This window comes from Canis lupus, chromosome 6, assembly GCF_011100685.1.
Source record: "Canis lupus familiaris isolate Mischka breed German Shepherd chromosome 6, alternate assembly UU_Cfam_GSD_1.0, whole genome shotgun sequence".
In the NCBI taxonomy this organism is placed as follows: domain Eukaryota; kingdom Metazoa; phylum Chordata; class Mammalia; order Carnivora; family Canidae; genus Canis; species Canis lupus.
In genome coordinates this window covers 17,534,907-17,562,867 of record NC_049227.1, presented here as the reverse complement: position 1 = coordinate 17,562,867, position 27,961 = coordinate 17,534,907, and the positions used below count along the sequence as shown (strand labels likewise).

The following is a 27,961-nucleotide window of genomic DNA, read 5'->3' as shown; positions in this document are numbered from 1 at the left end:
GCTGCTAAGATCCAGTGCTCCAGTGCAGTTCTCCTTCCTGAGTTCCAGACCTAGAAAAACAACACCGTGGGGGGCGGGGGGGGGGGCGGGTAAGGTCGTGACTCTCCTCCTCCCAATGGTGCTCTATCCCCCAAGTTCCAGGCAACACACTCTGGCTTCTGTTCTCTACCTCAATCTCTACCCTTCTATGCTTTAACCATCTCCTCTACCACCAAGTAACTTATATACGTTCTGTCCCCCACTCCACTCCTAACCCCTCCTCTCTGCTTCGGGTCACCTCCTCCAGCCAGCCTGATCTGCTGTGGCAGGTACCATGTCTCGGTCCACAGCCTTTTCTGCTAAGTCTGAACCGATAACTGTGCTCCAGTGCCTGTTCTTTCCCTGAAGTCCCCTCACTTCACTAAAGACTCCTGTGCTGGGATCAGGGCAGGGAACACAGAATGCAGGATAGACTTCACCCCACTCCTTGCTTTCCAGATGGGGAAGAGGGAGAGAGTGACCCTGTCCCAGAAGTCTGGGTCAGAGAGACACAGGGAAACTGGAGACAAAGCTTCCTGGGTGGGACAGAGGCAGGCTACAGATTAGAGCAAGTGTTGATCTCAGGGGGCCATGGGCAGGCGTAGGCCCAGGAGATGGTGCTGAAGCAAGCCTGGTATTGAGAATTCAGCAAGAGCAGTCCTGCCTGACCAGACAGTGTGGAGCCCAGGCCAGGCCCAGGCAGGCCCTGTGCTGGGGGAGGAGAGCCTCAGTTGGGTGCAGAGCCTGCTCCCGGCTGTTCTGGTTTCCCTCACTGCCTTGCTGTGATCTTGGGCAAGTGGCTTCCCTTCTCTGAGCCTCCCTATACAGTGAGGGCTCATGGGCTACATCCTGACAGTGAGGTCTCCACTCATCTCCTTGGGGTCTAGGAGGCTCTGGTCCACAGGAGGGCTGACTAGGCCCCAGGTGAACCAGGGAAGGTGCCACCAGCTTCTGGAATTAGATCTTCAGAGCTTTCCCTTGTGGCCATCTGGGAAGAGTGCAGTGGTTGTGGTCAGAGAGGCCTCCCCTGGGGCTGCATGGCTGGACTAGAGCCAGCTGTGGCCAGGGTCACCAGGCAGCCACCCAGCAGTCGCCATGTCATGCTGGTGGCAAAGCCAGGCACCAACAAGACCTGCTTGGCTCTGCCACCATCTCAGCACATTTCTCCCCCTTTCTCCCAAGGACATGGATTTAAAACAAATCCATAAACCCTCAGGCCTACCCGCAAACACTGTTTGGGGAGTTGAGGGCATCTGAGCAAAGGGTGCAGGTGCCTGGGCCGGGCTGAACTTTTGAGGTTACACACACAGCCTGGCTCTGGGGACAGGCTCCTTTAGCTTGCTCCAGGCTTGAAAGAGAAGACAGAAAACACCTGGGAAATCTTATTCCCTTTATTCTCTTCAACTAATCAACATGACCACCAGTGACACAACACTGTTATTGACACACAACACTCAAAAGTGGGGCCTCTCTTCACTCCACGGGAACAGGTCAGGTTGAGTGGGGCTTCCCTCATGGGGGCAAAGGAGTCTGGGGGCCCCCAGCTTGGGAGCAGTATCATGGAATTCCACCTCTTGGTTGTGATGGTTTCAAGTTTCCCCACCATTCAGGATTCATGCCCAGTTCTGCCGTGTTCCCACGTGACCTCCATAGCCAAAGAAGTTTCAAGTTGCACCCTAAGCTCAGATCAGCGTCTACTCTCCCCTCTGCTTTCACCAATGACTCTGTGACCCCGTCTGTTGGGCTCCTCCACCAGGGCACTTCTGAAGTCAGGCCTGCATGGAGCTGGACAAGAGGGTTTGGCTACACTGTGCCTTCTGGACGAAGTTCTGGTGGGCATGCACCGGCCGTCCCCTGGACCTTTGCCTAATCCGGTCAGAGGGACTCTGGCCACTGCCACCTCCCCAAGCCAGCTCCCTGCTTAGTTCCTCCCAAGATGTAGCTAGCTCTGGGAGGGAAGCACCTGGGTAAAGAAGTTTGGGGAGGTGGGCCAGAGAGAACAGGTCATGACCCAAAGGTCTCTGATTCTGCCCCTTTCCTGCTACGAAACCCCAGATCCCAACTTATCATGTCCACACCATCCATTCAGTACTGGAGCCAAGACCGCTGGCCCTCACCCGTCCCTACAACATGCGAGCATCCTACTACATATGCTACACCCTAGTCCTCAATAGGCCTACGGTTGGCCTTTGACCACACTGACACTTCCCCCACCCCCGCCCTGGACTGGCCTCCAAGCCCCAAAGGCTGCTCTCCAGTCTTCTGAAGACAGATTCCTCAGACCTGTTTCCGGGGGGAGCTGTTTCTAGCTTTTCAAGGGGGTCTGTCTCTACAACTGAAGCTTCTTCCTACTACCATCTTAGAAAAAAATCTGCTTTGACTTGGAGGATTGTCTCCTGTTCCTCAGTCTCATGGGACACCCCCTCTGTTGACACTTCTGTCAGTAGAGATTCGGCAGGCAGGCTCCTTCTCCCCTCTCAGTAGTGCTTCCTGACCTGGCACTTGGGTGGGGTGGGGTTTATGCAGATGGTGACAAGGGTCTCCCCACAATCATCCAAGGCCTGCCTTTTCCTTCTCCCCAGCAGGCCTTGGGTTTTTCCTCTTACAGTGTTCTAGATTTTGATCCTTTGAATTTAAGGTCATCCCTTTGGGGGGCAAGAGAGATGAAGGGTGAAGGGCTTTCACCTGTTGATCTTTTAGGTAATGGAATTAGAGGTTTCTTCCACAGCTCTGAGGAATCCGGGCCACCCTCTCCAGGGATGCGACTTCCGAAGGGCCCCCTCACCTGGCATCTCAGTTCTCTGACTCCTGGGCCACAGTGCACGACTGGTGCCAGCATCAGGTCAGGGGGCACTTCCTTTGGGCCCAGCGCCAGACAGAGTTCTCTCCTTCTTTAAGGGCCTCCAGGGTTAGGGGTGGGGTTCTTTTTACAGATGTTGCACGAGTTTCCACTCAACCATTTCCTAGGGCAGCAGCCTCTCTCCCCTCCTGCCACACACACCCAGTCACGTGAGCGGGTTTGGCTGGGTTAATGAAAGAGTGTGACGGTGTGGTGTACGAGGACAGGAGATGGGCCTGGCAGGGGTGTGGGTTTCTCATCTTTTCATTTCCCTCTGGCGGTTTCTGGCTAGGGAGGAGAGGAGCCACAGGGGTGGGATCTGTCCCCTCCTAAGGCCACGATCGGGCTGGGTCGTCACCACCTCAGAGAGCTCCGAGTACCAGGGTGAGGAAGGTGGTCAGGCCTCCATATGCTGTTCAGGGACCCATGCCCCAGTCTGCGGGGGTGCCTGGACACCCACCACTATGTGCTGGCTGGCTCATCCCGCCAGCAGCCTTGCTAACAGCTCAGATCAAGAGTGAGGTTTAAAAGCAGGTTGCTGGCTACTCAGAGTGCTCTATTCTGTCGACTTGCTGTCCCTCGTTGCCACAGAGAACCCACACGTGGCTCTCGTTGACTTGGAGAAGAGAAGTCTAGGGAGTATTTAACCACACACAGGCCTGGAGTCTCTGAAGGGCTTTATTCTTTGGAGGTCGACTAGCAGCGGTTCCCCTCTCCACTGAGGACAGAATTCGAGGAAGTGAGCTGCCACGGCAGCAAGACTGGTGGCAGTTGGGTTTCAGGAGACACCTCCTGACAGTGAGACCTGAGAATGAGCAGGAGGGCCCCTCCATCCCTGGAGCGTCTTGGAGTGGAAGTCCCCAGTCCTGCCTGGCTGCAGGGAGGGAGCCCTGGCGGCCTGAGCTGGGATCTGCTTGCACTTGCAGCTTAACAAGCTCCCGGAAACGGGGAGGAACAGGGCAGCCCCAAGAGTTTGCTGGGTTCCTTCCAGACGTGGCTTCACCTTGGTTCACGTTCCTCAAAGCACTCTAACAGAAATCCCTCCCTGCCCCCTAATTTTTTTGTGGTTTCCCAATATTCTTTAAAGTTTCTCTGCACCCCAAACTTCAGCCTTTAAAAAGGCTCGACATCACTTTTTTTTTCCTTCCCCATTTTTGGGTTCTTCCTGATAAGGAATTCCATGGGCCTCTTCCTCTAAAACGCAATCACCTAAGATCAGCCTCATCCCCCAAAGAACCCCCAGGGCAGCAAGCTGAACTTTCTCTTCCTAGTTCCCTGGGTCATTTCTTCTCTGTGGGCCTGGGGGCTCCTTATCGCTTATTTTTCTCCTCTCCCCACACTAGTCCCCAAGCGTTTTCCTCAGTATCATTGTCCAAGGTTTCTGGGAGAGAGGCTCCCTCCATACTCCAGGGGGAGAGAACACTGTGAAACAAGTTCATGGGAGGCTCTACTACACCTTCCAGGGGTCACTCCTCTTGAGTCAATGCCATTGGATTCCCTGCACTTCCATGACCCTATAGTTTCACAAGGATTTTGATACAGTTTTATAGGGTTGTCTAGAGACGTATTGGGACCTCTTCCTACAATTAATAGGGTTTTTATCCACTATGGTTTATAGGGTTTTTCTGCTACAGACTTAAGGGCTTTTTTTTTTCCTACATATTTATAGGGTTTCTAACCCAACAGTTTTTCTCTACTGCCTTATAAGTGGTTCCCACCAACAATTTTATAGGGTTTCTCATCACTGATGTAAAAGCACTATTTTTACCCAGGGTTCTTTATCCTCCACTTCTCTACAACCTGATAGGGTTTTCCTCCTTTCCCCACATGATTTTTGGGGAGATCCAGTGTTCCTCTCAGGAGAGAGAGGCCCCTGGTCTCCAGACCCATTTCACAAGGTGACCCCTGGGTGGCAGCTCCTATGGAGGAGGAGGGCTGCGACTTCTGTGAATCCATCTCCACACTCAGGGCACAAATAGGGCTTTTCTTCCAAGAGGGTCTTGGGGTTTTCCCCATCCCCATGGCTGCTGCTCCCCGTGGGGGTGGGGGCCTCTCCCTCACCTTCCTGGCTTGTAGACAGAGTGGCTGGCTCTGGAGGGGGATCCTCAGGTGTGGGGGACTTTTCCTGGGTGTGGGTCTCCTGGTGCCGGGACAACGCCAGGCGATCAAGAAAGGAGGCCCCACAATCTGAGCAGCTGTAGGGCCTGGCCCCCAGGGGGCTCCTGAGGTGCTCCAGGAGGACAGAAGAGCTCTTCCCCAGCTCCGGACTCTTCTGAGTTTTCCCACCCGCATGGACTTTCTGGTGCAGCAGCAGCTCGGAGCTGAGGGCAAAGCTTTTTTTGCATTCAGGGCATTTAAAGGGCTTTCCGCTCAGAAAGGGACTGGGCCCTGCCCCCTCCCCTAGACCAATCCTATAATCGGGGAAGAGAAAGGGCTTTTCGTTGCCGTGGGTGAGCTGATGTTGGAGGAGCACGGCGCGATCCAGAAAACTTTCTCCACAGTGGGAACAAATGTAGGATTTGGAGGAGAGGAGGCCCAGCCTTTGGCTGAAGCTCTCCTGTCCCTCCGGCGTTTTAAAGGGCTGTCCGGGGGGTTCAGCTCTGCCCTCCGCAGCACCTGGGTAGGAATTCCCTCCGAAAGGGAGCCTGGGGGGTCGGAACTGAGGCGCCTTGGGGGCTGGGTGTGCAATGAGGCCATCTGAATTTTTGTAGGGGTTTTCTCCAATATGGATCCGCTGATGCTGCATGAAGATACCCTCGTCGTTGAATCCCTTTCCGCAGACAAGACACTTGTGGGGTTTGGCTCCGGGGGGTGGCGTCAGCAGGGTGGGGTCACCCAGCCCCAGCAGGGTGTCACCCTGAGCTCTCCGGGCTGGTGTCTTGCCCCTTTCGTGGACCACCCGATGCTGCTCCAGCTCGTGTGCCTCCAGGAAGGCCTTTCCACAGTCGGAGCACACAAACAAGTTCTCATCCATGTGGGTGCGCACGTGGGTGATGAGGTTGGAGCTCTGGCTGAAGCTCTTGCCGCACTCAGGGCACTTGTAGGGCTTCTCGCCTGTGTGGGTGCGTCGGTGCTGGATGAGGTGGGAGCTCCGGATGAAGCTCTTGCCGCAGTCGGAGCACTTGTAGGGCTTCTCGCCCGTATGGATGCGCTGGTGGCGGATGAGGGTGGAGCTCATGATGAAGCTCTTGCCGCAGTCGGCACAGATGTAGGGCCGCTCGCCGCGGTGGATGCGCTGGTGGTTGATGAGGTTGGAGCTGACGCTGAAGCTCTTGCCGCACTCGGGGCACTTGTAGGGCCGCTCCCCTGTGTGCGTGCGCTGGTGCCGCAGCAGCGTGGCGCTCAGCGTGAAGGTCTTGCCGCACACCGGGCACTTGAAGGGGTCCTCTCGCAGGTGAGTCCGCTGGTGCTTGATGAGGGTGGAGCTGTGGCCAAAGCTCTTGCCGCACTCCAGGCACTCGTAGGGCTTCTCCCCGGTGTGCGTGCGCTGGTGCTGGGTCAGCTCGGAGCTCTGGATGAAGCTCTTGCCGCACTCGGTGCAGCGGTACGGCTTCTCGCCCGCGTGGATCTTCTGGTGCTTGAGGAGGTTGTGGTTCTGGCCGAAGCGCTTGCCGCACTCGGGGCACTTGTAGGGCTTCTCACCCGTGTGCGTGGCCTGGTGCTGAATGAGGTCCGAGCTGCGGTAGAAGGCCCGCCGGCACTCACCACACTTGTACGGCTTCTCGCCGGTGTGCGACCGCTGGTGCTTGATGAGATTGGTGCTCTGGGTGAAGGCCTTCTCGCACTCCGTGCACTTGTAGGGCTTCTCGCCCGTGTGCGTGCGCTGGTGCTGCACCAGGTTGGAGCTCCAGCTGAAGCACTTGCCGCAGTCGGGGCACTTGTAGGGCTTCTCGCCCGTGTGTGTGCGCTGGTGCTGCACCAGGTGCGAGCTCTGCGTGAAGCTCTTGCCGCACTCCGAGCAGGTGTTGGGCCGCTCGCCCGTGTGGATGCGCTGGTGCCGCAGCAACTTGGACCACTGGCTGAAGCTCTTGCCACACTCGTTGCAGATGTAGGGCTTCTCAGCTCCAGAGGGGCGGCCCTGCACCAGCTCCCGCAGGCTGGGCTCGTTCGCCGGGACCACTGGGGGGCTGTTCCACGTGGTCAGAGTCCCCCACTGCCAGCTGGCCTCACAGGCCTTGGTCCAGTCAGATGGGGTGGGGACTACCTCTGGGGTGGGGGGATCCAGAGGGGTCTGGTGGTCCAAGGGGCTGGGGTGATCCAGTGGGGTTGGGGGGTCCTGAGGACCTGAGGAATCCTGGGAGGGTCTCTCCAAAGGCATCTCTGATGGGTCCTTAAATTCTGGACTCTGAGCTGGATCTCCCAAGATGATCTCCTCCCCAGAACTTTCCTGCTGAGGGCTCTCCTCTTCATTTCCACTCTCGGTACCTACAGAGAGAAAGGGAGTCTCCAGCCCCTATCTCCTTTCAGAACATGGGGTTGGGTTTTGCTTCCCTCCCCTGGGTATCCCCCAGAATCTGGGCCCCTCCCTGCACTGGGGCCACTGTCTTGTCAGGACTGCAGTCCCTTCTGGTGCCCCTCACCTCTATGAGCATCGCTGGGGCTCTGTTCAGGACCCTGAAGACCTGAGCTCCACAGCACCGTGTCAGGCTCCATCCCAGAGCTCCGGACTGCCCGGTGTTCCAGGGACCCTGGTGGGAGGGGCAGGGGAGAAGACAGGAACACACAATGGCAGCGGATCTGCTTTTCTTTACTTCCGAGCTGGCTGGCCCGGGCACTAGTGCTCATCCTGTGAACTTCATTCAGTTCCCCACCTCCCCATTTCTCTGGGCCTGAATTCTCACCCTGGCCCCCCCCTCCCCTCTGCAGGCCTGATTCGGCTCCAAATCTTAAGATCACAACTAAGCCGGTAGGTGAATTTAAGAGTGTAATTACAAGCTCATCAGTCATAACCCTTTAAACCCAGACTGGGGGCTAGAGAAGTATCTGACACCCACAGGGGAAGGAGGCGCTCACCCCAGCCCTCTGATGCCCAGAGGCTGGGAAACCTGTTATTTCGCTAATCAGAGGAAGCTCATTAAGACTCTAATTTTCCTCCTTAATGGGGCTGCTAATTGGGACCAATAAACTTGCCTTATGAGCCCAGAGAACTGACAGTGCCTGGAAAACTTGAAGGGTTAAAAAAAAAAAAAAAAAGCAAAAAGCAAGAAAGCAATCAGATTTCCCTGAGGGGAAAAGGCCTCCGAAAAGGACTGGGGCCTTTTTCCGTTATCCAAGCACAGAAAGGTCAAGCCAGAGTTGTGGTGGTGATGGGGGGAGCAGTTTGAAGCCATCGGGGGCTTCTGCAGGGATGACCTTGAAAAGAAAATGGGAAGGAGAAGGGAAAAGTGGGTGGAGGCCACCCAGCTGTTGATTCGGTTGCCCATGCTGTCCTTATCTCTCCTGATCCTCCCCACAGACCTGCAAGAGGATCCAGGAGGCAGCTTGTCCATTTTACAGATCAGGAAATCAACACTCAGAGATTTCTCCAAGGTCACATACTGGTAAGTGTGGCAGGTCTAAGACCAGAAATGCAAGGTTCTGGGTCTGGCTTGCCCCGGCCTCTGCTAGGAAGATGACCTTGGGAGTCACATGAAACTCCTAAATGTGGGCTGCTGGCAGGAGACAGCTGAGGAGGAAAGCTTGGACACAACCTACAAGTCATGAGATGGAGAAATGCCCAGGACCACCAGCTTTCCTTGGCTTATTGCATCCAGTGATGATGTCCTGCAGTCTGGGTGGAAGCCCCCCATTAACACTCCCATCCCGGCACCCCTTCTTCTATTTTGTTTGATCTGTTGTTGTTGTATCCTGTGCCTAGGACGGTGCCTGATACGTAAGAGGTGCTTCATAAATTTTGTTGAACAAATGAAGGGGAGTGAGTGAGACCCCCTTGTTCCTGAAAAACCTGTCTGGTCTAATGCCTTTTAGGTCATTTTGCACGGGGGTTGGTGCCAAAGAAACAGGAGTTCGGAGTGGCCTTCAGGTAAAACCTAGCTTAGCTATCGCTCCAGAAAGGGTGACAGGATTCCAAGTTGAGGGAATAAGGCCGCCAGAGCTAAATTCTAGGTTCCCACAATGTTTAGGTTTTAACAGAGCCCCTGGGGAGGGCCCAGGCTCTGAGTGGCTGTGTGGGATGGGCACTGTGTATGGGGTCAGTGGTGCAAGACATGGCAAAGACAAGGAGGCAGCTGGGAGGCAACCAAAGTGAAGCAGGGGCAGGCTGAACCCTGCCAAATAGCGGTAGGGGATATAGGTGTTGGATTTGGGGAAGTAAATTAATTTCTTCACCTCCGCAGCTCCTAAAGCCACGAAATGCCCCTGCCCCCCCATCTGTAGGTGTCTTTGGAGGGTGGGAGCTGGGCGCGGTGGGCGCGGGGCCGTGGGAGCGGGGCCTCCGCCCAGCTGGGGGCTGCCTCTTCTGAAGAGTAAGGACAGGTAAGCGCCTCTGAAGCCTCATCGTCCTCATCGTCCGGAGAAATTCAAGCTCAGCGCTCCCGAGCGGAAGGGAAAGGGTTAAAGCCCAGGCCGCCATGGAGCAGAGAAGTGGGAACACCTAGGGAGGCGAGGAGGGCAGGCCCCGGGCACCGGCCTTGCACCCCGGCCGGCCTCACCGCGGAGGGCAGGGAAGGACGGGAGGAGGCGGCTGCCTCGCACGGAGGTGCGGAGAGCGGCCCAGGGTGACCCTGACACGAAGGCGGCTGCGGGAAGGCAGCCGCCCTGGCCCGGCCCCCCGCGCCCAACGCCCGCACCAGCTCGGCGCGGACCCCCGGACCGCTGCTCGGACGGCTCCCCGCGACCCTCTTCCGGCTCCGGGGCCGGAGCCCGGCATCCTGGCCCCCCACGGCCCGCGGGGCCCCCGGGATTCCGGCGCTCGCTGCGCCCCGGCCCGCCGGCGGCCCCATTCCCTCTTCCCAGAATGCTCACGCCCTCCTCCCCTCCCCCACGGCCAGACCCTCGCGCTCTTCCCAGAATCCTCGGCCCCTCGCGGCCCCGGCCCGGCCCCCACCCCACCGGCGCCCGGGGCGGGGAGGGGGCGCAGGCCCGCGCGCCCCCGCCTCCCGCGCCCCATTGTTCCCGGCGGCCGTCCCGGGCCCTCCGGGCCACCCCCCAGGAACCCAGGCGTCCCCAACTCACGGCTCTGGGGTCTGGGGAAGGCCGGAAGGCAGAATCCAGCCCCAGGGGACTTAACCCCTTGAATGCCCTGACTCGGGGGCCGGGCTGGACGCCGAGGACTCTGGGGTCCTTCTCAAGGGGTGATCCCAGGCTGAGGACCCGGGGACCAGTTCAGGGTGACTGGGACGGAGCAGGAAGTGACCCCAGCTTCCCGGGCCCCTCTAGCCTGGAGTCAGAGCATCAGCTCTATGGGATTTAACCCTTTGCCTCCCGCAGCCTGGGAAAAAAGAGGACGGGGAGCAGAGAGGTGGCCGAGACGACGCCCCTCTCTCTGTCTCCAGCGGGAGCGGGGCCTCCGGGGGAGCCCAGATGCTAGTGGGGGGGTCTCTGGATTGCTGGCCACTATCCATCTCGGAGGGGCTCTACCGGCCACTCCCGGAAAGCCCCATTTCCGATTTGGTGGCTGCTGGTCACCCGGGGGCCTGCCTTTGTTGGGACTCAGACCCAGGGTTGGGGCTCAGATGCCTGGGTTGTAGGGTGGGAGCACGACAGGTGCCGACAGGGAACAGCCTACAGACTAGAAATGGCTTAAATGGAGTAGTAAGTCCAGGCAACTAGAGTTTGGGCTGAGGGGACAAGCCCAGCTGGGAGGGATTTGCAGCCTGCCTTGCCTCTTCCCCGTTAGCCCCCTCAGAGCTGCCTTGGTGGCTGGAGGGAAGTTGGGTGGGGGTGTCCCTGCCCTGGGGGGGGGGGGGGCTTTCCCAGCCACTCAGGGGCACCTGGCTCAGAGCAGGAGAAGCCTTTCAAATCCCAAGGCCCAGGTGACCTAGGCTCCCAATTTTTATAGCCTTTATCTCATCCCTCCCCACCACAATCTGAGACCATCCGCATTTTACAGGAGGGGAAACTGAGTTGTGAGAAGTGAGGTAACTCACTTAAAGGCCAGGTCGTTACTGCCATTGCCCATATTTGTCTGGTGAAGCCCGGGCAGTGCGGGGAGCACGGTGGTGGAGAGATCTCCCAGGGGAACAGGAATTGAGCTTTCTATCCTTAAGATCTCAAGAAGTTTGACAGTGTGGAAGCTATAGACACAGGAGAGTCACAGGAGAAAGTGAAGGGGACTAGCTGTCCAGGGACGCGAGGGAGCAAGCCCAGGAACAAACCGTGTGTCACACATTGCTGAAGAGGATTCGGTCCCTCTGGGCTACATCTGGGGTGCAGAGAGTGTGGTCACCAGGAGAAGAGGGGCCCCGGGTCCTGCCTCTGCTCGCTTCTCTGTCTCCTTCACCCACCTTCCCGTCCAGGCACGTGCCCCTCTTATCTCTGGCTCCCTCACCTGTGATTCCTTACTCTCACCTCAGGGCCTTGGCCCTTCCTGGCCTCCCCTTCTCTGCTCTGTTTCTCACAGCACAGCAGGCAGCAAACCCCAACAGAACGTTTGCGAGTTTGCCGTCTGTGTGCACCTGTGCCTCCCTCACACGCATACGCACACCGCACACCGTCACGTCAGCACCACCAGGGGAAGGGCTTGGTCTCTTGGCTTCCCTGCTGTCTCCCCAGCTCCTGGAACAGTGCCCAGCATGTAGTAGGTGCTCAGTTCACTCAACGCGTGGGATGAAGTCCTTCTCCTGCCTCCTCCATCCATTTCTGGATCAACCCCCAGGCGGGACAGATGTGGCCAAGTCAGGTAAAACTGGGCTCTGGCTTCATAATCACATTCATAGTTCAGACAACTTCACCCCCCGCCCCCCCATCATTCTGAGAGACAGGTGAGGAAGAGGCAGACTGGGGATCGGGATCCGAGTGGTGGATCTGGCCCTCGCTACTGTCTCCTCCCCTGAACCACTGCAAAAGCCTGACCTGGCCTGGGGGCAGTAAGTCTGGGGGGCGAGGAGGGAAGCTGCACCTGGAGGCTCCTAGATTTTGATTTGGCCTACACCCTTTCTGGTGTGTGTGCATGTTTAACTGAATGAATCGCCACCTTTAAAAATCAGTACGTTTGGGGTACCTGGGTGGCTCAGTGGCTGAGTGTATGCCTTCGGCCCAGGTCCAGATCCTGGGGTCCTGGGATCAAGTCCCCCAGTAGGGAGCCTGCTTCTCCCTCTGCCTTTGTCTCTGTTTCTCTCTCTCGTGTCTCTCGTGAATACATAAAATCTTAAAAAGAAAAACATTAGGGCAGCCCTGGTGCCTCAGCGGTTTAGCGCCGCCTTCAGCCCAGAGCATGATCTTGGAGACCCAGGATCGAGTCCCGCATCGGGCTCCCTGCATGGAGCCTGCTTCTCCCTCTGCCTGTGTCTCTGCCTATCTCTCTCTCATAAACAAAATTAAAAAAAAAATTAGTATGTTTCACATGCAAGTCCAGATTTCCCACTTCTTTGGAAAATCCAAAGATGTGGCAACAAGACCCAAATGTGCACATGGGAGCCACTGGCTGAGCAGTAGCTTCCTTCCTTACAAGGCCACTGGCTTTCCAGTGTGTCAGTCCCTGTCACTCCTATTGTGTCTCCAACCCTGAGGCTGAGAGGTGGTTTCAGTATATCCGTGATCTTCCACTGTTGATGCTCCAATACCCACTTCATGGTAGGTGCTGATTCTGTGCCCCTTGGTGTGCTCCCCAGGTTCAGAGTGGTAAGTATGAGGATGATGTCTTCTGAGTAGTTACATTTATTGAGTATTTACTATGTGCCAGATGCTATTCCAAGGGCTCCATGAATCTTCACAATAATTTGCGAAACCAATATTATTCTGACAATAGAGTAAGTCCCTGGTACACAGCTAACAAGTGACAGAGCTGGATTCAGATCCAGGCACACTGACATTAGAACCACATGGCTACTAACCACAACTCTCAGAATGGCTCATGTGTGTCTGGGACCAGAGCGTGAGCCACTCAGCCTCGCCATCCTCTCCCACACCTTACTCCAGGAGCTGGAGAGAGGAATCAATTGGCAAGGGTGTTCAGGCCAAGCCATTCTCCAGCAACAGTTTGCTTGTCCTGCTCCTAGGGAAGCAAAGGGTACACTGACTGTAGGTGACAGTATGCTGTCCTGTCACCTACAGTCAGCTGGGACGCTGGACAGAAAGGAGACCCTCCTGGCAGAGTACACCTGGAAGGATGAGGACTGTTCTCCCTTTGGCTTTCCCGGGTAGACCACCGCCATGCTCTTCTCAGCCACAGCTTGGCAGCCTTCCACGTGGCCCCTTAGCCATGTGGGCCCTTGTGTTCTGAGCCCAGGGTTGTGTGAAAGCGGTGAGGTCCTGTAGGTGGACCCTGTCCGGACCCTGCTCTGTCCTCACTGCTCAGTGTGGTGGTCGTGGGCAACTCACTTTGCCTCTTGGAGATTTGGGTGCATCTTTGGAAAGGGGATGAGGTTTGGTTCCCAAAGGGACAGGAGGGTTAAATGAGATACGAGAATTCAGAGTCAGCCAGGGTGCCTCATTCTCTCTCATCAGAGTGCACAGCCCCCGGCCCGCTGGGCAGGAGAGCCAGGAGCCTGGAAAGTGTGTCCTGAGAGAGACGGGGAGTGCGTAACTTCAGAGGATCTGGGGCCGTGACCTGAGACTCCAATCCTCTGCTCTATGGAGGGGCCATTCTTAGGCAGGATGCAAGAGCTGAGGAGCTGCCACCTGAGAAGCCTGCTTCTGACCCCACCCTTCTCACTGGGACAGCTGCCAGGCAGGGGACCTCTAGCCAGTGCCACCAGGACCAGAAGGGCCTTCTTTCCTGGAGATGTGCATGCCCACAGGGTGTATTGGGGGCTGCTTCTTGGGAATGTGGTCCTCAACTGTAGAACAAGAGCAGGGTCCCAGGACTGGGAGATCCTGTCTGCCTCTAGAGTCCAGGATCGGTCACTCCTCTGCTCAAGAACCTTCCGTGGCTCCCTAAGACTTCTCACATTGAGTCCTACCCTCCTGGTGCCTCCTAACCACCATGTCCCTAAGGCTCAGAGCCACGTCCTTCCTTTACATTCTCTTCCTCAGACATTTCCTGTTCGATGTGGTCAGTTCCAAAAACCCTTCCATGTCAGCTGCTAGCCTTGTCCCTGACCTTGAGGCCTTGTTCTTTCTGTCCATTTGCCTAACAGACCTGTCCATGTCACGGTCATCCAGATTCACCAGCTTCATCGCTCTCCGTGATACCTAGTCATCCTGCTCCCCAAGGCCTGAGCGGCTCTCCTCTGTACCCTGTTCATTAGAAAGTCCTCAGGCCTATGGCACCTTGCTGAGTCTGCCCACCTCTTCTGTCGCCCTGCCCCAGGCCATTGTCATGCCCTGGTTCTCATCCCTGAATGACCACAGTAACTTTCTGACAGGTTCTCCTGCCTCCAGCTCCGTTGGCTTCTTCCCACCCATCTGGTCCCCCAAGGTTCTTCCAAAAAAGCACCAGTGTGTTCACCCTCAGAATGCCTCCTTCAGTCCTTATCATCAGTAGAGAAGGTTTTTGTTTTGTTTTTTAATTTTTGAAAATTAAGAACTTTTATAATTTTATATCTTAACAATAACTTTGATTAAGCTATAGAAAGTCACATAATTGGGTGAATAATACATATTTATATATTAAGTAAATGTAGGCATGTATAATTTAAAAATAAATATGGGGCACTTGGCTGGCTCAGTCAGTAAAACATTCAACTCTTGATCTCAGGGTCATGAGTTCAAGCCCCACGTTGGGCATGGAGCCTACTTAAAAAATATTTTTAATAAATAAAACATTAAAGTAAATAAGATATATGTATATTGTTTGTTACTAAGTATTTTCTTTTTTTTTATAATTTTTATTTATTTATGATAGTCACACAGAGAGAGGAGAGAGGCTAAGACACAGGCAGAGAGAGAAGCAGGCTCCATGCAGCGGGAGCCCAACATGGGATTCGATCCTGGGTCTCCAGGATCGCGCCCTGGGCCAAAGGCAGGCACCAAACCGCTGTGCCACCCAGGGATCCCTGTTACTAAGTATTTTCATGAAGGTGTGAACTGAAGTAGCTCTGTCATCACGTGTCTGGGCCTCAGTCACCTCATCTGCAAAATGACACTTCAGATCAAATGTTCTCAACGGTAAGAGTCTGACCATATGGAAAACTTTTGTGTATACTTGACTATTTGGAGAGGATACATAAGTGCCTGGAAAGGACAGTGACTTCTGGGGAGGAGGCCTGAGGATCTGGGATAGGAGGAAGGCTTAACTTTGGATTCTTTGATTTTGTTTGATGATCTCCAATTTGTAAAAGTCACTTTTTATTTTTTATTTTTTTATTAAAAAATTTATTATTTTTATTTATTTTATTTTATTTTTTTAAAGATTTTATTTATTCATGAGAGACATAGAAAGAGAGAGAGAGGCAGAGGCACAGGCAGAGGGAGAAGCAAGCTCCATGCAAGGAGCCCGACGTGGGACTCGATCCTGGGACCCCAGGATCATGCCCTGGGCTGAAGACAGGGACTAAACAGCTGAGCCACCCAGGGATCCCCTAAAAATTTTTTTAAAATTTATTTATGATAGTCACACAGAGAGAGAGAGAGAGAGAGAGAGAGGCAGAGACACAGGCAGAGGGAGAAGCAGGCTCCATGCACTGGGAGCCCAATGTGGGACTCGATCCCGGGTCTCCAGGATTGTACCCTGGGCCAAAGGCAGGCGCTAAACCGCTGCGCCACCTAGGGATCCCCAAAAGTCACTTTTTAAATGGTAAATGTTGGGACGCCTGGGTGGCTCAGCAGTTGAGCAGTTGAGCAGCTGCCTTCGGCTCAGGGCATGATCCCAGGGTTGTGGGATAAGGTCCTGCATCCAGCTCCCCTCAGGGAGCCTGCTTCTCTCTTTGCCTATGTTTCTGCCTTGTCTCTGTGTCTCTCATGAATAAATGATAAAATCTCAAAAAAGAAAAAAAGTATATAAATGGTAAACGTTTACAGTATAAGGCTGGACTGGAGATCATGGGTTAAAATAACACATTGATTTCTTTTTCAGGTTTGTTCTGATCCAAGTCACATTAAATTAAATTCAACTGATTTCCTACCCATATGTTACGCGTGGACTAACCTTCAAGAGAGGTCCCCATTCCCCCTGGAACAGATGCTCTACTGCAGCCTAAGCATGGGAAAGGAGATTGAAGACAGATGGAAGAGAGGATTATATTGTCACACACGGTTACAATACTTAAAAAAAAATCGGTAAGCTCCCAAACACTTGAAGCCTGATTCTACCCTTGGCACACCCCAAGGACCCTAGACTTGTGGCTGGAGAAGTCTAAATGCCAGAGCACCTGGTCCTTTTTGAAACCAACCAGCCTTTTCCCTCCTCTGCTCAGTGCCCCCCACCCCCAGTAATCCCCATTGTCATGCAATGTCTGTCCCAGGCTCCACCCCAACCCTCCCCCAACACAGGATGGTCCTGCTTCTGGGGCCTTTCATCAAGCACTGACTCCCTTGGCCTCCTCTAGAAGGCCTCTGCTTCTCCCCTCCACACAGACAAATCTTGTCTGTCTTCAGAGTCCTGTTCAAATGCCAGCCAACCTAAGTCTGGGCCCTGGTATTCACCCTCATTGATTGTTTTATAACCTATGATTTCACTCACATTAAGGCATTTGTTTCTCTTGGTAGAGGCAGTTATCCTCACCTTTTTATTCATGAGGGAACAGGACTTCAGACAGGCAACATGTTCCAGTCACAGAGCATCCATGAGAACTTGGGATCCATAGGTCTTGGATTTTCTGACTGCGAGTCTGAGACTTCCCTCATTCAGAATCCAGCTAAATTCCTCCTCTTCTCTCCTAAACTACATCGTCTCCTAGAGAACCATCCTCAGCTTTTGTCACAAACTGACTGCAGGGATTCCTATGTTTTACTAGCCAACTTGGCCACATCTGGGTACCCTGTATGGTGTTGATATTTTTCTTCAGTTCAGTGTGTTTGTCTTCACTGAAAGAAACATATCTGAGAAGGAAACTCAATATCAGTGTGATAAATAGAAAATTGCTTGTTGGGCAGCCCGGGTGGCTCAGTGGTTTAGCGGCCCAGGACCTGATCCTGGAGACCCTGGAATCAAGTCCCATGTCGGGCTCCCTGCATGGAGCCTGCTTCTCCCTCTGCCTGTGTCTCTGCCTCTCTCTCTGTGTGTCTCATGAATAAATAAATAAAATTTTAAAAAAAAGAAAAGAAAATTGCTTGTTACTGGGGAGCCTGGGTGGCTCAGTTAGAAGAGCATCCAACTCTTGATTGTGGGGTTGTGAATTTGAGCCCCACATTGGGTGGGTCTTAAATAACTAAGACTTAAAAAAAAAAAGAAAATTGCTAATTATAAGTGTAAAAATAAATACAAGGCAAAAGTAATACCAAATGGTTCAAAGACCTAACACTATAGAATTTTTAGAAGAAAACTTAGGGGTTAATCTTCATGATCTTGGATTTGTCATTGGCTTCTTAGATATGATACCAAAAATACAAGCAACAAAAGAAAAAATAGGTAAATGGGACTTAATCAAATTTAAAAATTTTGTACATCGAAGGAAAGTATCAAGCAGGTGAAGACACCACAGAATGGGAGAGGAAATGTTAACAAACCATGTGTCTGGTAAGGGACTAGTATCCAGCATATATAAAAAACTGTAGGGGCACCTGGATGGCTCAGTCGGTTAAGGGTCTGACTCTTGTTTTCGGCTCAGGTCATGATCTCACTGAATGTGGAGCCTGTTTGAGATTCTCTCCCTCTCCCTCTGAAGAAAAGAAAGAAAGAAAGAGAAAGAAAGAAAGAAAGAAAGAAAGAAAGAAAGAAAGAAAGAAAGAAAGAAAGAAAGAAAGAAAGAAAGAAAGAAAGAGAAAGAAAAAGAGAGGAAAGGGATCCCTGGGTGGCGCAGCTGTTTGGCGCCTGCCTTTGGCCGGGGCGCGATCCTGGAGACCTGGGATCGAATCCCACGTCGGGCTCCCGGTGCATGGAGCCTGCTTCTCCCTCTGCCTGTGTCTCTGCCTCTCTCCCTCTTTCTCTCTCTCTCTCTCTCTCTCTCTCTGTGACTATCATAAATAAATAAAAATTAAAAGAAAGAGAAAGAAAGAAAGAAGAAAGAAAGAAAGAAAGAAAGAAAGAAAGAAAGAAAGAACTGTAAAAACTCAACAATAAAGTCAACTCAATTAAAACATGGGCAAAGAGCTTGGACATTTCTCCAGAGAAGATCTACAGATGGCCAACAAACACATGAAAAGATGGTTAACATCATTGGCCATGAGGAACATGCAAATCAAAACCCCATTGAGATCCCTCTTCACGCCCACAGGGACAGTTATAATAATACTTTCTAAAAACCTGAGAGTAACCAGTGTTGGTAAGGATGTGGAGAAACTTCAGCAACCCTCATACATTGCTGGTGGGAATGTAAAATGGTGCAGCCACTGGAAAACCACTGGGTGGTTCCTCAAAAAATTTCCTAATTTCCTAAACATAGGACCTACCTATGACAGAGCAATACCAGGTCTGTACCCAGGAGAAATGAAAACGTATGTTTACGCAAAAACTTGTACACAGATGCTCATAGCAGCACTATTCGTAATAGCCAAAAAGTGGAAACAACCCAAATGTCCATCAAGGTATGAATAGATGAACAAAATGTGGTGCGTATCCATACAATGGAATATCATTAAGCCATAAAAAGGAATAAATTGCTGCTATGTGTTACAACCTGGATGAACCTTGAAAACTTTGTTAAGTGCAATGTAATAGATATACAGGGGCTGCCTATTTTATGATTCTGTTTATATGAAGTATCCAGAACAGGTGAATCCAGAGAAACACAAAGCAGATGAATGGTTGCCAGGGGCTGGGGAGAGGTAGGAATGGGGAGTGATGGCTTAAAGGGTACAAGACTTCCTTTGAGGTGATGGAGTGTTCTGGAACTAGATAGACATGATGACTATAGATAAATGTATGAGATGTCACCGAATTGTATACTTCAAAATGATTGAAATTATGAATGTTATGTGAATTTTACAATTAAAAATTCAGTTAGAGGTGCCTGGGAGACTCAGTTGGTTAAGCATCTGCCTTTGGCTCAGGTTATGATCTCAGGGTCCTGGGATCGAGCCCACATCAGGCTCCCTGCTCAGGGAGGAGTCTGCTTCTCCCTCTGCCCCTTCCCCTGCTCGTGCTCTCTCTCTCAGATAAATAAAATCTTTTTATTTTTTTTTTAATTTTATTTATTTATTCATGACACACACACACACACACACACACACACACACACACACACAGAGGCGGTCTGTGCCTCTGTGACAGACCGCAGAGGGAGAAGCAGGCTCCATGCAGGGAGCCCAATGTAGGACTCGATCCCAGGTCTCCAGGACCACACCCGGGACTGAAGGTGGTGCTACCACTGAGCCACCCGGGCTGCCCTAAAATCTTTTTAAAAATTCAATATTAAATTATGTTAATAAGTGCCTTCAATATATTGTTGCACAATTAGGGGAAGGCTCTGGTGAAGGGGCTCATTTCATGTGTATGTGAGAGTGACAGAGACAGAGGCACAGTGGGAGTTAGGAGGTGATAAAAGCCTCGCACCAACCTGAGACCCTGCCCTGGGTGGAATCAAAGGGTTCTCCTGGGAAGGAGAACAGGAAGGACCACCTTTCTCCTGGTGCTGTCTCAACCCACTGACAGAGACACCTGATGCCACCTGGGCACACCTTGCCTGCCATGTGGATGCCGGTACAGGTTATGTCACCGGCTCCGGGGACAGATACCATGGCATTTCCACCTAGACTTAATCCAACAGCTGAAGGCCACATTGCGGGGGCTGCCTGCCCAGAGACGGGATCTTTCCGCAGTTTGTCTGTCCTGAGGGGGCACCTTTCTGTAAAGCACTGAAAGACACCACAGATTGGCAGTGGTCCTCTGTCGTGAGACAGCTGGCAGTGCAAGGGTAGGAACTGGAAAGCTGCCAGTCAGACTTTGTTTCAATTCTTGTTTCTGTCACATTCAGCTGTGAGACCTTGTTCTAATTACTGGACCTTCTCTGAATCTCCATTTCCTTGTCTGTAAAATAGGGAAATAACCCTTCCAGAGTGTGAAAACTGAGTGAGGTGTGTGCACATACCGTTAATTTTTTTTCCTGGTAGTTACCTTAAGCTTTCATCTTTGGCTTTTTTTTTTTTTTTTTTTTTGCGCTAGAAAAATAATATAACTAATGAAAATATTAAAAAGTGAAATTACTAAAAAAAAGTGAAATTATTCATTTTTCATCTCCTATTTCAACTATTTTTGCCTTTCGTTGTATTTCTTTCTAAGCTTTTTTTTTTTTTTAAACTTAGTTATAGGTTTTTGTTGCTCCTTGTCTTCACGGCCATAACTTTAATGGCCATCTACACAATTCCTTCTATGTACACCATATTTTGCTCAGTCATTTCCATGTTGTTGAATATTTACACTGTCTCCTGTTTTTGTTCTAATAAAACTTCAGTGAACATCTCTGAGGATATATATCTCTGAAATTTTGTCTGTTTTTTTTTTTAATTTTTATTTATTTATGATAGTCACACACAGAGAGAGAGAGAGAGGCAGAGACATAGGCAGAGGGAGGAGCAGGCTCCATGCACCGGGAGCCTGACGTGGGATTCGATCCCGGGTCTCCAGGATCACGCCCTGGGCCAAAGGCAGGCGCTTAACCGCTGCGCCACCCAGGGACCCTTGTCTGTTTTCTTAAAAGACATTCCTAGCAATAGAAATGTTGGGTCAAATCTAGGAGAATTTCCCTGGCTTTGGTGATGCAAATTATTATGCAACCTTATAATTTGTTGTGACTCTAAATGCAGAATATGGGGCAGCCCGGGTGGCTCAGCGGTTTAGCGCCGCTTTTGGCCCAGGGCCTAATCCTGGAGACTGGGTATCAAGTCCTGTGTCAGGCTCCCTGCGTGGCACCTGCTTCTCCCTCTGCCTGTGTCTCTGCCTCTCTCTGCATCTCTCATGAATAAATAAATAAAACCTTAAAAAAAAATAAATGCCGAATACTCAGTCTCTGTCTTGCCTAAAGGATGTGAGGAGAGATTTGATTACATGCTTTGCTGAAGTCCATCTAAGTGAAATCTAGAACATTTCCTTGGTTTGTGAACCTAGTAAGTAACCTTATAACCATGAAAAATCATTCCTACTTCCTAGGATTAAAGGCACTGTCACATGCCCGCCAGCATAAGTGAGCACTCGACCAGCATTCCTTTTTCTTGTTCTCACCTTGTAAAGTGTGTGAGAGTACTCTGGGACTACAGGTCTCTATGGCCTTCTAGTGATCTCTGCTTTCCTTACCAGGCTCTGAGGATTTGACTTCTGTAAGGTTATTATCACCTGATTAATGGCTTCTGATTGCTAAGAGGTTTTGTTTTGCTTTGTAGACTTGTTCATTTCCAAATACAGGTCCATAAGGAGAACTATGAAGTCAGGGATGTGCAGCCTTTCTCTAATATATACGACAGTATAGATATTTAAAAGATATTAAATCAGATATTAAAAAGCCACCTTTAAGTGGGTACCATAAAGGAGATGAGGGAGTCTGGCAGTTGTGCTTGTTTCTTTATTTATACCTTGCTTGGTTTCAAAAAAGGACCCGAGGCATTTACAGAGCCACATATCCAAGGACAGGTGCCTGGCATCTAGTAAGACCCACAGCTGCTCAGCATCGGCGATTATCACTGACTATAGCAGTAGTGATAAAGGGTCATTAACAAGACAAAAACAAAAAACAAACCCAAAACCAGAAAAGGCAGAGGGAAAATAAAGGGGGAAATGATAACATGAATCCAGAGTTGGTGCACAGAACATATGTATAAAACTCTGCTGATAGAATTCCTAAAAGTGAGTTACACATTTGCTGAGCTTTCCAGAGGCCCAAGCAGAAGTTGGTTAGGTAATTCATGTGAGGTTCGGGAGAAAGTTCTGTCAGTCCTCATCAAAATGACATTTTGTAATTCAGAGGACCATGTCTTCAACCCTATCCCCTAATTCTGAATCCAGTCCAACACAGAGACAGATGTGCTGTAGGAGGTGGATCATGGCTGCGCTAAATTCATAAATTCAGCCAGTCTGCTTTTAAAGCCACTGTTACAAATCACACACCCCGGCCTTAAGCAACCCCAATAAGGGGATTAGCTACAACATATGTCCTTTGGCTCTAGGGGGTTGGTAGATACACATATTTCCTCCTTGCCAGCCCCAGGAGCCATTCACAAAGAATAGAACAGGGTGGCCCTTGAGATATACACTGGCAAGAAGATGGCTTTGTTTCCCATTGTATGGGGATGATATGTGGAGTGTCCGCTGTTTGGTTTTTCACCCTTGAGATCCGACCACCTGGTTTGGAGCAAGCCTGCCTTTCACAGGGGCAATCAAGCTGTGCTTGTGTCCAGCTGTTCTGTCTCCAGATCATCTCCCTGAGAAATCAGGGGTCTAGGGCCTATAATCCCAGAGGGCTTGGATTTGACCTTCTTCCTTTCATTTTAGCTAACATCTTTTGTGCCAAGCATTTGACATGAATTATTTTAGTTTTACCATAACTCTGGCAGGTAGCTATTGCTGCCCCTTTTTTACACTGACACAATAAAATTCCAGAGATATACGAAGTGCTTTCCCCAAGGTTACCCTGCTAGTAAGAGCTGTGATTTAATGCAGTTCTGTAGGATTCGAGATTCTTATTCTTCCCTGCACCAGATGATTCTTGTGAATCATCTATCCGACGGTCTGATTTAGGATTCCAACTGAGTTAAACATCAAGTTTTCTGACCTTTGGCTTGTGTTATTAATATCCTTCCCTTGTTTTGAAAACTGGTAGGTACTTCATTGGTCTGTTTCCAGATTTTCTATCTCTTCTCCAATGAGTCAGGTGTCAATTGCTCATTGGTGATTTTTCTCATTTTACTTCTCCAAGTCAGCTCAGGAGATGAGGATTGAGTCAAAGATTAATGCTCTTTAAAATTTTTTATACCTCTAATATCTAACTATTTCCTCTTACCAGTGTTTGTTATAAAAGAAATCTCAGGGGTGCCTGGGTGGCTCAGTCAGTTAAGCAAATGCCTTTGCTCAGGTCATGATCCCAGGATCCTGGGATTGAGCCTTGCCTGCATCAGGGCCCTGCTCACTGGGGAGTATGCTTCTCCTTTTGCCCCTCCCCCAGCTCATGCTTTCATTCTCTCTCTCTTTCTCTCTGAAATAAATAAATAATTTTTAAAACCCCAAGAAATCTCATAATAAAAAAACAACCCATGTAACACTATTTTTAACCTAAGAGGTTTGCAAATATAGTTTGCTTATAGACTATGTGGAGAATCAGGCACTCTCAAACATTAGTAGAGAGCAGACATCTGCACTGCCTCTTTTGGGGGAAGGAAAATTTGGCAACACTGATCAAAATTTAAAATGTGCACACCCTTTGACCCAACAACTCCACTTCTAGAGCCTACAGGCATGGTGGCACGTGCACCCAAAGATGTGTTCACAGTGCTATTCAGCAAAATGTTGCTTCTATAGCAAAAGATTGAACATAATCTACATGTCCACTAACAGGGAAGTCAACTGAATAAATTATGGCATATCCATATACCAGAATACTCTGCAGCTGTGAAAATAGGAAGCAGCCATGTACAGACCGACACGAGACATTCTCCAAAATACGCTGTTATGTGAAAGAAGCAAGGGGAAAAGCAAGTAACTGCAGTGCGTTATCATATTTGTGTTTTTCTAAAAGGAGACACTTGCATATACATAGACTATCTTTAGAAAGACACACAAGAAATCAGTCACAGTGCTCAGGAGATGATGACGGGGGCTAGGGACAGGCAGAGGCAGGAGGGCAGCCCGTTTTTCCTTTTTTGCCTTTGTATATTATGTGAATTTTTCCCCCTAAATATAAAAAGAAGTGAAAAGGAAAAATGTAGGGGCGGCTGGGTGGCTCAGATGGTGAGGCATCTGCCTTTGGCTCATGTCATGATCTCAGGGTCCCGGGATCAAGCCCGACATCAGGGGGAAGGGAGCCCACTTCTCCCTCTGCCTTGCCTGCTGCTCCCTTTGCTGCACACACACTCTCTCTCTGTCAAATAAATAAAATTTTAAAAAAGAAAATTTTAAAAAGTAACCTTATTAGAAAACCTCTATCCTGTGTTGTAAGGGCATGATTTTTCTCGCTGAAGAAAGTGAATATGGCCCTTAGACCAGGGAGGCACCGGACTCCTCATTGCACCCTTGGGTGTGTGACATGAGATACCCAGAGCCCTGTTCTGACTAAACCACTAATTTGTGGAGTGACCCTGGGAAAACCTCACACTTCCCTGGTATTAGGGTGCAGAGGACAAAATGGACAATGTCCTGCCGTCCAAAAGCTTAAACTAGGTAGAGGGAGTGGCGTGGCCAAGGGTGTGGAGGTGAGAAAGTCTCTGGTTCTTCATCTCTCAGGGCCACCCACCCCTGGCTCTCACAGCTCTCATGCTGGGACTCTCCCCAGCTGCCTTCCTGCAAGACTATCAAGGTACTAAATCTCTAGCGAACGAAAGGCAAGGACAGCCTGACCATGTCCTCCAGGCTCCATGAACCCTAATGAAAGGCTATTAGTACTAAACACTGGAGCCCAGCGGAAACTGCCCAGAAGGACCCCGAGAAGCAGGGAGAAGTGGCAGGCCGGACTGGTCCCTGAGGTTCCCACAGGTTGTGTCAAAGGTTGGACTGCTTTGTAATCATTTTTGCACATGAAAACATGAATTTACTTTATCCTTAAAAAATAAGGGTGCCTGGGGGCGCATGGGTTGCTCAGTTGGTTGAGCATCCAACTTTTGGTTTCTTCCCAGGTGTTGATCTCCAGGTCAGGAAATCCAGCCCCTCATGGGCCTCTGCACTTAGAGTGGAGTCTGCTTGAGGCTCTCTGTCTCCCTCTCCCTCTGCTCTTCCCCCTGCGTGCTCTGTCTAAAATCAATCAATCAATCATTAAAAAAAAAAAAAAAATAGGGGTGCCTGGCTGGCTCAGTCAGAAGAGCATGCGACTCTTGATCTCCAGGTGGTGAGTTCCAGCCCCAAGTTGAGTGTAGAGATTGTTAAAATAATAATAATAATAATAATAATAAACTTTAAAATATATATTTCCTCAGTGCCTTTCTCTCTTTGGATGTCTGCAACTTGCTTCTTTTGAAGGTCACAGTATACTTGTCTTTAAGCAAGGAGAGCATCCTTGCTGGGGCAGCGCCTTCATTACTGAGATCAGCCTGGTTGGGAACTGGGTGGTTTTGCACAGCCTCCTCAGCTCTGGACTAGCGGGGCATCCGGGTCTGACAGCACTATTGCTTTCGGTTCAGAATTTCCAGAAAAGGTTTCCAAAATCAGAGCTGCAGTGTGGAGGAGAAAAAAAACCATGCGCCCTGCAGTCAGAGGGCCTTGAGTTCAAACCCTACGCCCACATCCCCTCAGTTCCTAACTCCCTCCATAACATGGGAATACTAATACTGCCTTCACAGACCTGCCCTAGGGCTGTAGAGACAGGTGTGTCAGGAAGCCCGCACAAAGAAGGCCCTCCATAAATACCAGCTCTTATCATGTCCATTACGTTCTTCATTCTCATGCCACAAGACTGACCCTCGCGCACCTGCCTTTTTCCAAGGGGCGCAGTAAAAATCGTAGCAATGACGACTAGCATTTACTGAGCACTGATTAAGCGACAGACCCTCTTCTAAGTCCTTTACGCATTCACTGAATCCTTACAGCCGCCTTTGCGGTAGATACGGGGATTTCACAGATCGGCCAGCAGAGGCTCAGAGAGGTTCAATAACCTGCCCGAGGCGGCCCAGCACCTCAGCCGAGCAGGCCCACGAGCCCAGCGAGTCGGGCGCTGTCCTTTAGATAAGGGCACGTTCGGTTCAAGGACCGAACCGAACGGTTGCGCAGGGAGAACACAAGTCAACTCAGCCCTTGGCGGGGCCGAAGGGGTTATTCCCACTGAGACGCCGGCGCCCGGGGCTGCTAGAGAGGCCGAGCCAGGGGCGGGAGGAGCGCGCACTTCCGGCCGCCGCGGGACTCGGGGCGCCCCGGGGCCGGCTCGCAGATCGGGGCGCGCGGGGCGGCCTCGGGGCGCAGAGGGCGGGGCCCCCGGGGCTCCAGAGCGGGAGCGCCGAGCGCGGAGGTGTCGGATCGTGGCCGCCCGGCGGCTCCTGGCCTCTCCCCATAGGCAGGCGGGCGGGCGGTCCCCCTCCCCGGGACCCCGACCCCCCCCCCCCCCGGGACCCCGAGCCTCCGGGAGCCCCGGCTCCGAGAGCGCCTGCGCCTTCCGCCCCCTCCCCGGTGCCGGCCCGTCCGCCTCCCCCTTGGTCCCCACAGCCGCCCCGAGAAGCCGGTGGCTTCACCCCCACCTTATGGGCGACTCGCTCATACCGCCTGTTCCGTAAAGAGCCGGAGCCGCTTGCTGGGCCGGAGCGGAGCGGAGCGGGGCTGCGCGGCGCCGGGCGGGCCCTGGCGCTCCTGACCCCTCGGGACCGTGGGGCCGGCTTCTGGAACCTCTGCGGGCCCCCACCCGACCTGGCCGGCCCTGCCCTTTGGGGTGAGAGAGCCTCGCTCAGTTTTGCTCCCGCGGCCCCCGGCTTCCCGCATCCTCCAGTGCCTGGTACACTTCACCTTCTTCTTGTCCGCTCCGTTTTGCTCATCCCGCTGCCACCCTCTTCCAACCGCATTGCCACAAACCTGACTGCAGTGACCTTCAACTCTGACTGCTTCCTCGCTATTTCACATGCCGCTGTACACCTCACCGGTCCCCAAACCTCTGTATCAAGTCACACCCCTGTTCAAAGAAGGTTTTTGGTAAAAACTGAAGCTGTTAATGAGCTCAAGTCAAAACTCTTTAGCACAGCATTCGAGGCCACATAAAACTTTGCTTCACCCAATCTTCCTAACCGATCTCTCTCTTGGTTCCCTGAGGAGAAGTTACAGACTGGTAGCTACGATTTGAAAGTGTGTTTCAACTGGTAGGCAATTTCTTTGGAAAATTAGAGTTGATATTTACTTTAGATTTGAGAGGTTCATTTGAAAAACAGTAAGAGCCAGATTTCTAGCTTTTGATGCATCAGTAGAGCTGGAAACGGTGTGCTCATGTTCTTACACTATGGAATGGGTTCAAAGTGAGAAGTGGGTGTCCCCCTGAGGAGGACTGCGTCCCCTGGTTCGCCCTCCACTCCCAAGTCTTCCCTGTCTCAGAGCCTGGGGATCAGCCGGCATGCTTGCACCGATGTTTTCCCCCTAAGAGAAGCAGGTTTGGGTTCCTGTGTCTCTATCAAAAGTGCACAAATGGAAGGTAAACCAAGAGGCATTCAGGTGTAAAGACCCCAGAGGATAAGCAGTCAGCCTCCACGCAGGTCCTATTCTTTCCTGTATCCCATAGCCATTTAAATTCCCTACTCGGGCAGCCCCGGTGGCGCAGCGGTTTGGCACCGCCTGCAGCCCGGGGTGTGATCCTGGAGACCAGGGATCGAGTCCCACGTCGGGCTCCCTGCGTGGAGCTTGCTTCTCCCTGTGTCTCTGCCTCTCTCTCGCTCTCTCTGAATGAATAAATAAATAAATCTTTTAAAAAAATAAAATAAATTTCCTACTCAAGGGCAGCCCCGGTGGCGCAGCGGTTTGGCGCCGCCTGCAGCCCGGGGTGTGATCCTGGGCACCTGGGATCGAGTCCCACGTCGGGCTCCCTGAACGGAGCCTGCTTCTCCCTCTGCCTGTGTCTCTGCCTCTTTCTCTCTGTGCCTCTCATGAATAAATAAAAATCTTAAAAAAAAAATTTCCTAATCAGGCCCTAAAGGAATCCCTCACATACAGCCAGATTAATGGCCTCACAGACTCTCAAATGAACCTGAGGACTATATCTTTGCACCATCTCTAGTGAGTCAACTCTATTCTGCAAGGTCCTTGGCTAGATCTCCTACTGTGGGAAAGCTTCCCTGCCAGCCAGCCTTCCAACCAACTCCATCCAT

General features: G+C 51.6%; 1 protein-coding gene and 1 long non-coding RNA gene across 8 annotated transcripts in view; one reads left to right on the top strand and one right to left on the bottom strand.

Moving 5' to 3' along the window:
• Positions 1 to 1,395: 1,395 nt before the first annotated feature.
• The window catches only part of ZNF629 (zinc finger protein 629), an 81,717-nt gene continuing 55,151 nt past the window's right edge, over positions 1,396 to 27,961 (bottom strand). For 2 of the 7 annotated variants that reach the window (XM_038539782.1, XM_038539783.1), the window contains 2 exons: positions 7,438 to 7,545; positions 1,396 to 7,282 (listed from right to left, as the gene is read on the bottom strand). In XM_038539782.1, coding sequence (XP_038395710.1) covers positions 4,749 to 7,282; positions 7,438 to 7,545 — 2,642 coding nt within the window. In that variant the 3' untranslated portion in view covers positions 1,396 to 4,748. Of the gene's footprint in view, positions 7,283 to 7,437; positions 7,546 to 8,551; positions 9,458 to 9,645; positions 9,684 to 10,030; positions 10,227 to 26,356; positions 26,380 to 26,684; positions 26,782 to 27,961 lie in introns of those variants that run through there. The other 5 variants (XM_038539786.1, XM_038539787.1, XM_038539785.1 and 2 more) reach the window with 5 other exon arrangements.
• Positions 9,916 to 17,105, top strand: LOC102153220. The gene is made up of 4 exons (XR_005360724.1): positions 9,916 to 11,696; positions 14,802 to 15,064; positions 15,972 to 16,174; positions 16,604 to 17,105. It is a non-coding gene; the product is annotated as an uncharacterized LOC102153220 (long non-coding RNA).